Source organism: Gossypium hirsutum, chromosome A13 (assembly GCF_007990345.1).
Source record: "Gossypium hirsutum isolate 1008001.06 chromosome A13, Gossypium_hirsutum_v2.1, whole genome shotgun sequence".
Lineage (NCBI taxonomy): Eukaryota > Viridiplantae > Streptophyta > Magnoliopsida > Malvales > Malvaceae > Gossypium > Gossypium hirsutum.
The window spans coordinates 19,953,236-19,964,757 of NC_053436.1; the positions used below are offsets into that span (position 1 = coordinate 19,953,236).

Genomic DNA, 11,522 nt, shown 5'->3' on the forward strand with positions numbered 1-11,522 from the left:
TGTAATAATTATTTGATTTTATGAATAAAAGAGTTATTAATTAAAATAAAAAATTGAAAACAATATATTTATTAATTAAAAAAAACTTAAAACAGTATGAAATAAAAATTATAAATGTGTTTAGGAAAAAGGAATTGAACCTGGGTCTCAATGATGAAATTATTATTATTAATCAAATAGATAAGGAAGCTAATATATTAAAAATATTCATTAAAATAAAGAAGTTTAAAACATGAAATAAAAAATATAAACATGAATGTGAGATGAATCAAATTCGGAAACCACCAACATTTAACCATCTAACCAATAAAATTAGTTGTATTAAAAAAGTCAAAAATTACAACTTAAAAGAGAGAATGTGTCCAACTAGGCGAGCTTTCCTAACACGTGTACAGTTGGGCAAACTTTCTCTTAAAATCGACCTATTTTCCTAAATAAATTTCAAAATCCGCTTATACCCCTTATTTTCCCAAAAATATCTATATAGACTATTTTAAAAACGTTTCTATCACAAATTGAATAACACAAATTCAATAAAAAAATATATTTGTAACATAAAAAATGTTTTAATACATATACTTATTATTCTCAGGGTTAATCTAGGCATTATAAAAAAAAAAAAAAAAGAAAACCTTGTCAGACAAGAACATGCATTAACTTCTCGAGCTAACATTTTGCAAATAAGACCAAAACTAGATATAAAGCTTTCTATTGCTGTCTGTTTATAATTTAGTACAAATGAACCCACAGTGATCGATGATCCATCCATAGTTTGTTACCTGAAATCTTGTGACCCGCCTCCCTAACACCGGCACAATCATGCAGAAAAAAGATTTTCAGGCCGGGAATTATCGGATTTATGTCACGAACTTCGTGTAACAGAAAGCATTGGTGGCTCAGATAACGACGAGGTTCCAAAGTCTGCTCTCTCCTCTGCCGATCACTGCACGGATGTCGAGTTTGCACCTACAACCCAATATCGCTTAACAGCAACCAATATCTTCTCAGGAACTAATGGACCATCTTCATGGTCAACCATCTTAGTATCCCACCTCATGCCTGCAGTTATCTTCTTGACTTTAATTAGAACATCTACCTCATCGCGGAATATAACCGCGCCTTCTGGACGCAAAATTCTGTCCATCTCCAATAGAATGTCCTCCAGATTACATCTGCAAACATTGGATAAATATATTAAGTTCTAATGATAAGAAATGGGATGTTATATAGCTCTAACAATGGTGAGCTCTATACAGAGATTTCAAATTATAGAAATTGCAGAACAAATAAATACACAGGGATATAGGTTTTTGTTAGGAACTATGGTGAAAACATATCACATGTCTAGAAGTGACTCGAACCAATCAATATACGAGTACAGAAAAGTACTACTTAACAAACATGAACTCATGTACATCAATGGAATGCACATTTAACTATGGATACTTACTTGTCCTTGTACAAACTGAAAAGACCATGAGCATGAATGAGATCGTATGTCCTTGGATATGTGGAGAAAGCCTCACACCTGAACCAGAACAAGACAACAGAAACCAAGTTCAAGCTTATGCCACCGTATTAAGTGAACAAACATTATTAATTTTCAAACCATAGAAGTAAGAACAATGGAGAATAGCTCAACTGTAGCCAGGTAAATTAAAAAGCTAGGCAGTGATTTTCTGGCTAGCAAATAAAGTCTACAAATCGCTAGAAGATATTAATTTAGTCTCAATTCAAGTTCATAGCCTAAAACGGAGACTAAAAGGATATCAGATATTATAGGGGAAATTAAGAGGAAGTTCTGGCAAAAACTAATTAGCATTACAATTGGAAAGAAAAAGAAAAAAAAACACTTTAGAACAGAAGCCATCACAAATCAAGCCAAAATTTAGTAAGCCTTACCAGTCATGATAGATGCCAATTAATCCACGTTCAAATATAACACCGAGGGTATCTTTCTCTGCTATAGTGGGCATGACATTCATGACCCACAATTTAGGGGAGTCAAGAGCTGCAGCAAATCCTCCCAACCCAGCATTCATATCCAAAATATTACGATACCGCCCGGAGTCTATAAGTCTATTGATTTTCTTATAAGCACCAACATGCTTCTTCCACTTCTCATTGTCCTCTTGGTATGTTTCAACAGAAACTCCAGGAACACTTCCACTAGCAACTCTAGGAGGGACAGCATATAGCCTCTCTGGGAATGGCTTCAGTTTCCCGCCAGCAACTTCCTCTGGGTTACTAACATCTGGATATGGAGTAAGGCAGGCATCCATTTTCTTGTACCTAGAAAACATCACAAGAGAAGTTGATTCAAATGAAATTTAAGCTCTAAAAGGAATTAGATTACTCAGATCCAATGCAATGCCCATGCAACATAAATTGTAGAAATATATCAGTTGGTTTTAAAAACCCCAAAAGAAATGCAAGATAGAAACCCTGAAACTAAAAGGTTTCAGACCCACATATGGATCACATGCTAGATTAAGAATAACAGAGGGGAATTAGTGAAGTTGATTTACAGACTTGATGACATTAATAAACTGCTACACTAGAGAAATAGGTTCCAAGTCATGAGACATGCATTGCAGGTACCAACATCTAATGTTTGAAGAGCTAAGGCAGTTTCTGTTACAATGACATGATTAACTATAACATATGCGAACTGGTGTGAAGCTAATATGAATGCAGGCATAAACATTGACAGAGCAGAGGCAATATGCTTCACTGCAATTTTAACTACTCCAACTGTTTTCCTGCATGTAACTTGAACAAGTGATATTGTTTTTATTGCAAACTGTATGATTCTAAAAGTTCCAAGCGCAGCTCATACCAGACATCATTAGCTTCTTCAGCTTTGCAGAAATTAGCTTGAGAATTATGTTGTCTACTACGACAAGCTTCATCATTGACCCTCTTTTGCCAAATGGCAATTTCACCCTTCTCATGTTTTTTCTCCCAGCAAAGAAGTTTGGCAACTTCCTCAATCTTTTTCTGTTCCTCCTCAAGTTCCTTCTTGGGACGTTGCCATGCTCTGTAATTGTTCCTCCAATTAATTGGTGGACCAGAAAGTACCCAGTAACCACCAGGTCTAAGAACACGATCAACCTCCTTCATATACATTCCATCTGCCAACAGACAAAACCATTATGGTGCATCAGTTACTCAACTTCATCCCTAAAAATTTTTCACTAGTGCAACACCAAAACAGACAATCTACCTAAAATACCAAAACATTTTTTTAACTTAAATATAAGATATATGACTCACCATTTGCTCCCCATGGAATCAAGCAACGAGAACAGTGAGCCATATCAAAAACTCTAGATGGATATGGCATCTTGATGGTCCCAAGAACACCAATAACAGCAGGTACACCTCTTTCAAGAGCAAATTGAACCTGTGCTTCATGTGAATCTCTTGGCGCAAATGACATGGCAATAACATTTCTACTCCAAAGGTATGCACCCCAGCTTGCAACCTATGAAAAAGAACCAATTGTTAGATTCAGTACCTACATAGATCACAAAGAAAAACATTTGCAAGAGTACAAAAAAAGATCAATTGAAAAGCTTTCAATAGGATGACAAATATGGCATACCCCACAACCAGTATCGAGTGCAGTCCTAACCATCCCATTAGTAATTGGAATGACCTTAGCAAGCTGATCAATATACTTATCCGCCCCTTGTGGAAACTGCGTTCCTCCACCAGGGAACCTAAACACATTACCCTCATATTGGATCCAATTCTGAATAGCCTTCTCAATGGTCAAGGCCTTATAGGGTGCATTAGCATAAGGCACATAATCCCTGCTCTTAGGCCAAGGAAACGGAGTCACATATCCATTAGGCGCCGGGACAAGACAATGCAACTTCTCTTCCTCTCTCGGACAATGCCTCTCCCGATACATCATGTTGTCCCTAGGAAACGTCATGGCACGACTTTGATCTTGGCAAGGCGTGTAATCAACGTAACGGGGATGACAAGGCTCGAAAGATTTGGGCTTTTCGGATTCATCTACGTTCCCAACTTCACCAGCGTGGTGGGTTTCGAAGTTTAAGGTAGGGACAATGCTGCAATCTGCGCTATGTTTAGTCATTTCTAAAGCTATACTATCCCCTTTCCCGAAACCACTCCTTTGCCATGCTCCTAATATGTAGAAGAAACAACATAATCCCACAACAATGGATATTTGAATCGAACTCCTAGTTCTTGTGTCAGTTGAAATCGGTTTCAGTGCCATTTTCTTTTAAATATTTTTAACCTGCAAATTAGTTTCCAAATTTTAGATCAACGGAAAAATAAAAAGAAAGCTAAATCTTTAAGGATCGTCAGAGATTCAGAAACAAAGATCAGTGGATTTAACGCTAGTTTTAAGGAAACTAGCGAAGAGCTCATTTCAGTAAATCCATTCTTGAGAAGAAAAAAAAAGAATTTCTTAAATCATAAAAAAAAAATCATGATGAATAGAAAGAAAAGAAATGTCAGAGAACTTACCCAATCGCATTAAAAGAACTAAATCAATGGTTAACGATCTCAAAAACAAAAATTAAATCTTTTAACGATAATGTGAGAAGTAGCGCCTATTATAACTCGGAAAAAGGAAGGAGACGTGAAAATGGAACACTGAAAAAGAGAAAACCTAATCTTTTCTCAAATACAGCGAAATCGAAGAAGAAAGATCAAAATCAGAAGAAAATTATATAATATAAAAGCACAAAAACTTTGTGCTCTGTACGTCGCTTGATTAATGGGGATTGCGATAAAAAAGCTCCCAAGATGTTTGAAAACGCGAGCATTTCCATACGAATTTCGGTTGATATATGTTAAAATATCTCATAAATCCCTGTACATTTTATAAATTTAAAATTTAGTCATTATAAATTTATTTTTAAGAATTTGTTTTTCTACTTTTTCATATTTCAAATTTTGGTTCCAATTATTAACATAGTTAAATTTTTTGGTTAAATTGATAGGTGCAACATTTTGAAATAAAAAAAAATCACTTAATAACAATATAATTGAAAAAATCACGTTAAACTGAACTTGAATTTAACAAAATAATGTTAACACTGATAATAATTGGACTTAAATTTTAAAGGTAAAAAGGTTAAATTCTTAAAATAAAAGTACAAAAACTAAAATTTAAATTTATAAAAAATGTAAGGATTTATGAAATATTTTAATCTAATTTTAAAATTTAAAAGCTACTAAAAGTATTTCCTACTTTTTCTTAATTATAATTTACATATGGCTTATCTTCAAATTTTTGGGTTTAATTGTAAATAAACGTTTTCTTTTTTAAAAATTAATTGAATTTTCAAGTATCAGTACCGTTTCTCCGTTTGAACCAATTTTTTTATCAGTTTATGATGGTTAGCTTCTTCAACTTTAATCAAATGGAAAATATATAAAATAATTGTACTAAATTATAAACAAATCTATACCTATTATAGGAATCATTAATCTAAGAGGCAAAGTAAAAAGTTTTTTTTTGAGAATTTAAAATGCAATTGTATTGTTACATTAATTTATAAATTTATAATTTTTCTACTAGGATAATATAATGATTTAACTATTTTTTTACAAGGATATGATGTGTTAAAAAGAAAAAAAAAGTTTACTAAATTTTATTGATACTATTTACCTTTTAACATGACAGGTTGAAAATTTGAAGTCATTCATAATTATGACACACTCATATTTAAAAGTATCGTACAAGTATTTATATTAAGAGTGAAACTGCATTTTATTTTATTTAAAAGTAAATGGTTTATTTAGCCCTTTAATTTTATAAATAAAAAAATTATTTTAACTATTCATTTAAATTTTCGCCTCTTTTAGCCTTTAAATTTAAGATGTTTGTCAAACCACTCTAAAATTGATAGAAAAATTAATGTTTGTTAGCTTTACTGATATGGCATACACGTGGATGTTATGTTAGCAAATAATTAAGTTTTTAAATTTAAAATTCAAAAAAGTATAAAAAAAGTATAAACAAATATTTTTAAATTTTAAAAAATAATTAAATGTTAATGTGGTATATATGTGGATGTCACGCCATGTCAACAAAGTTAACATATATTAATTTTTTCATCAATTTTGGAGTGATTTGACAAAACAATTCAAGTTCAAGTGCTAAAAAGAGTAAAAAATTAAATAAAGTGTTAAAATGACTTCTTCTTCTTTTTAAGTTGGAAAGCCAAATAAGTTATTATACCTTATTCAAAACATGGGCAAATTAGTTCTTACACATTAGATCAAAGAGCAAATGATCATTTTTATTAACAATTTAATCCATTTCAACGGTTAAAAATTAACGAGGATGACAAGATAACCAAACAGTTAAACGTGGCATGCTAGTGTACCTTATTCTAACATACAAATGCCAATTTTTATTAATAAAAATAGATGAGATTTTTAATAAAAGGACCAGTTTGCCTTTAGATCTAGTGTAAATGGACTAATTTGCTTATTTTTTTAAATATAAGGGTAAAATGCAATCCTACTCCTAATAGAAGGGCCTCCATGATACTTTTACCATCTCAAAACAATACATGGACATAGGGGTGAGTATTCGATCGAGTCGAGTAGAATCGAGTCAAAAATTTTCGAGTTAGTCAAGTTGACAAATCCTATTTTAGCAACCGAACTCAATTTGAAATTTTTTCGAATCGAATCGAATCGAGTCAAAAATTTTTGAGTTAGTCGAGTTGACAAATCCTATTTTAGCAACCGAACTCAATTTGAAAATTTTTTCGAATCGAATCGAATCGAGTCAAAAAAATTCGAGTCAAATCGAGTTGAGTTAATGAATCCTATTATTTATACTTAATGTTGTGTTTAGATGGACCGATTATTTAACTAATAGATGAAGTACAAGATTATTTAATTACATGAACAATATAATGATTTAGTCTTTTAACTTAATGAGTAAACATTTATCAAAACGACGTAGTTTTACCTTTTAACTTAATTATTTTGAATTTTAACTTTTAATAAAATAAACATTTATCAAAACTACGTAGTTTTGTCTTTTCTTATTCAGATTTTCGGATAATTCGAATTGTATAATTCATATTCGAGTTAAACCGAAAAACTTAATTTTTTATTCGAGTTGATCCGAATAACTTGATTAACTCAAATAACTCGAACTATTTAATTCAAAATTTGAATTTTTTATCGAGTTTTTCGAATCGAATCGGATTTTGCTCACCCCTACATGGACATTGACCAAATGTGCATTAATATTATACATAAACTTTAATTTTGTACAATTTTTAAAAAAAAAATTCTCTTGATTCAATTTTCACAAATTATTAACACAATTGTTAATATATAACCATTTTACGTCTACACATATGCAAATAATTATATTTATCTAATATATAAATAAATTTGATATATTTATTTCTTTAAATGTGTATAATTAAATTAAAATCAAAGTTTCATGTACATAATTGAACCAAATTAGAGTTCATATATCAAATTACACATTAAATCAAAGTTCTTGTATAGTTTTAAGATTTATTCCAAAAGATGTATATAATAAATGTACTTATAAAAATTAATGCAAAAAAAGAAGAAGTTTTAGTTAAAATAGTAAAATTGATATGTTAAAAACTGTGTTTTCTTAAATTCAAATCTTTTCGGTGTCTGTTCTTTTTAGATTTTATATAAAAAAACATAAACACCCTCACAATTTTATTTCTTACTTTGAAAAAAATAATTTTTGGTAATTTAACAACTGAATTGAATTTCGATTAATGAGTGACACTAAACACTTCAATAATAATATAAATATATATCATAATAAACACATCTATAATTTAATTCACATGTTTCGAAAAGGTTTAATGTAAAATCCAAACAAAATGATGACCAAAAGAAATGTCCGAACTAACTTACCAAAGAGTCTAATTGATACAATATTTATGCTTTGAAAGAAGTTTTTAATAAGACAATTTAAATTTTAAGATCGATTTAAAATATACGAGATAATGTGAGGATATTGATGAATTAACCCTTTCGTTTATGTTATTGTTAAACTGAAGGTAAACTATAGAGTTGGCCACTCAATTTTCACAAGTTTTAATTTTTAGCACTAAAAATAAAAAAATTATAAATTGGGCACTACTATTAACAACTATTTTCATTTTAGCCACTGAACTTCAATAAGTTTTCATTTTGATCACCCCATTAATTTAATGTTATTGTATACTCATTTTAATCATCCAACTTTAATAAGCTTTCATTTTGGTCACACAATTACTTTTTAAAAATTATTTTTCTTTTCTCGAAAAGGCGAACAAATTTTTATAGGAAACTGAGTTATTCTAGAAATCAACTCAAGCTTTATTGTAGAAATCAAGTTAGTTTGGGTAAGAACCCATGTTTTCCTTTTTTATGAAAAAGTTAAAAGGAAAAGATAAATGAAGTTAAAAGGGAAAATTAGTTTTTCCTCAGACAATTCGTGGTAAAATTTCATGTTTTTCACTTTAAATATAGAAACTAAAATTAATTCTGAAAAATTGAAAACTAAGAGAAATTAAAAAGATAAATTGATTTTTCCTTGTTAAAAATCTAGGTAATTCCTTACAAAACCCTAAGTTTTTTTCTTTTATTAGAAAAATAAAATTAATTTAGAAAAATAATAAAATTAATTTTTAAAATGACAATAAATTATTAAAATAAAAATTTATTAAAATAAGTGTATAATAACATTGAATTAACTGTGGGTGTTTAAAATGAAATTTTATTAAAGTGACTAAAATGAAATAGTTGTTAATGACATTGTCTAATTTACAATTTTTTTTATTTTCAGTCCTAAAATGAAAATTTATATAAATTAAATAGTTTACTGTTTACCTTATATAAAAAACGGAGTGCGCATAAGTGGAGAAGGTGGCAGACGGGGTGGGGAACCACCGAATTTGACTGAAAAATAAGGCTGTGGGTGGGTCCCCACATCCATGCAAGGAGGATCGTTGAAAAAAGTCGGTGATAGATGATGATGATCAAATAAAATGGAAGAGCAGCTTTGGACCGTCAGATGGTGTGGAACTGAAAGATGAACAAATATCTCAATTACGACACAGATTTGACATCGACTGTAGTACTACTACTGAACTGCTTTTCTTTTGGCTTTAATTACCTAAAATTTGAGGCAAAGATTTCATATTTGAAGTAATTAAAAAAAAAAAAGAAGGCCAAAAGGAAGGGACGTGTAGGGACAAAGCAAGAAGATTGGATTCCCAATCTCCTTTTTAAGTAAGCAACTTCTTGGCTTTTAAATTATACTTAGTTTTTTCATTTTGGTATTTAAATCTTTTATCCAAGCTAATATTTATTTCCTAATTTGATAATTAAATATGCTTTTGTTATATTTTTTAGTGTATTTTTTGACATCACTTGGTGTTTTTATGTAAAAAAATAATTTTTTCCCTTTATTAAATGTATATATACATTAAAAATGCAAAATAGAAATAAATATTTAAAAAAAATTCAGAAACATATATAATCTGGAAAAATATAAATTATCAACAATGTATAAAAGTTAAATTTACAAAAATACGATAAATTAAAAAAATTAGTTGAAATTAATAATATTATTACAAAATGTACAAAAATTGTAAAAAGAATATTTTAAAAATTTAAAAATATTTTTTTATAAAATTCTAAAATATATAATTTTATATATAATATTTAAATTTTTTAATTTTTAAAAAAATATTTCAAAACTTTTTAAAAAAATATTATTATATATTACATATGATTTCTTATTATTTTTAATCAATATAATATATATAATATTAAAAATAAAAAGGACATGTGTCATGTTCTAATAGCACATTTGGAAGGTCAATGCCAGGTCAACGGTCGATCAAAATTAAAAGTATTTTTTAATATTTAAATATTTAATATTATAATTTATTATTTTTAATTTAAATTCAATGTTTTATTTTAAATAAATCTAATTGCTACGTGATAATTTGTCATGGCATGACAGTTTTCCATTGGTCAAAGTTGCCTAAACGATTCATTTTAACATTCGCTACAAAATGGACCAAAAATAGAGAGAATTGATACTTTAGATACCAAATTAAAATAAAAAAATTTAAGTACTAAAGTGAAAAAATAAGTATACTTTAAAAGCTAGATCGTAAATTAAACCTTTATATTATTAATGTAATCACAAAATATATTATGTTTTTTAAAAAAAAATTGAATTTAATTATTAAGAAAAATCACAAACTTTAAATGATTTTTTTTTCTAAGAATGAAAGGATATTTTTATCGACCATAATATTTATCTCATTAATAAATCAATTTATTGGTTTGGGACTTTTATTACTTATTAATAAGGTATTGAAATATAATTCACTAATGGGCATGAGAATCATGCATTGATATTGTGTAAAACATAATAACCATTTAAAAACCGCTCTATTTCTCCACAATGAAAACAAAATAGTGAAATTATAAAAATTTCTTTATTTTTTAGTGTATTTCATTATTTCTAGTTTTTTTTAAATATGATGTCAATTTTTATTAATTCTTTCAAATAATTTATTTTTTAAAAATATATAATAATATGACATACGTATTTGTATTATTGCCAGTGCATAAAAATATAAGATTGAATGCATTTAAATGTATTTTATCTTCTATTTAAGAGTTGAAGAAAAGTCATGAATAATTCTAAATATTGTTCTAAAATAAAAAGAAAAAAGAAAAAAATATATAATATTTATCCAATTACACCATCCTACAGAAAAAAATATAACCCAAGTCAAATTATTTAATTGAATTAAAATAAATTACTCTTTAACATCAAAATATATCTTTCAGAAAATGAGAAGAGCAGAAATAAATAGATATTGACTGTTGACATGTGATAAAGCTTATTTTAAATGCTAGTGATGTTGCTTTCATGATGAATAAATTTTAGATCGAAATGCATCATTTCTTTTAATATGTCAAAGAATAATATAAATAAATACGATAGATTTTATAAACAAAAATTAATAATATTTTTAAATACTCTATAATATAAAAAAAAATACAATATGAGTTGCGAGATATCTAATCTAATTATGAATTTAGCCAGAGGACTCAACCAGGCACATGGTATATCAAGAGTGAGATCTATGACTTTTAATAGACACCGCCACCTCTCATGTATTAATATATAATCCGGAAATTAAATTAAACTTTTAAGAATAATATTTATAGTGTATTAAAATTTATATAAAGGCTTATTAACATGTAAAAATTTATATAAAATTATAATATTTTGAACATATATAAGATATAATATGAATATAATTACTTTTATGTCACACAATTTCTTATTTGAGTTGAATTATTCTAAAAATATGTATGAAATGTCTCGTTAATTGAGTCACTGCATGAAATTACAATTTTTCCTCTAATTAAGTTAGATGGGCAAAATAAATTAAGACAATAATTAGCTTAGGTAAATAAACAGAACACAATGCTAAAGATAATGT

General features: G+C 28.2%; 1 protein-coding gene across 1 annotated transcript; it reads right to left on the minus strand.

Annotated features, from left to right (window-relative positions):
* Nucleotides 1-529: 529 nt before the first annotated feature.
* On the minus strand, nt 530-4,807 carry LOC107893952 (probable methyltransferase PMT2). The gene is made up of 7 exons (XM_016819114.2): nt 4,507-4,807; nt 3,608-4,273; nt 3,277-3,487; nt 2,840-3,134; nt 1,903-2,292; nt 1,451-1,528; nt 530-1,172 (listed from the first exon to the last, which is right to left on the minus strand). Exons 2-7 carry the CDS (start codon nt 4,250-4,252, stop codon nt 941-943), a joined length of 1,851 nt encoding a protein of 616 aa, XP_016674603.1. The 5' UTR covers nt 4,253-4,273; nt 4,507-4,807; the 3' UTR covers nt 530-940.
* Nucleotides 4,808-11,522: the final 6,715 nt, after the last annotated feature.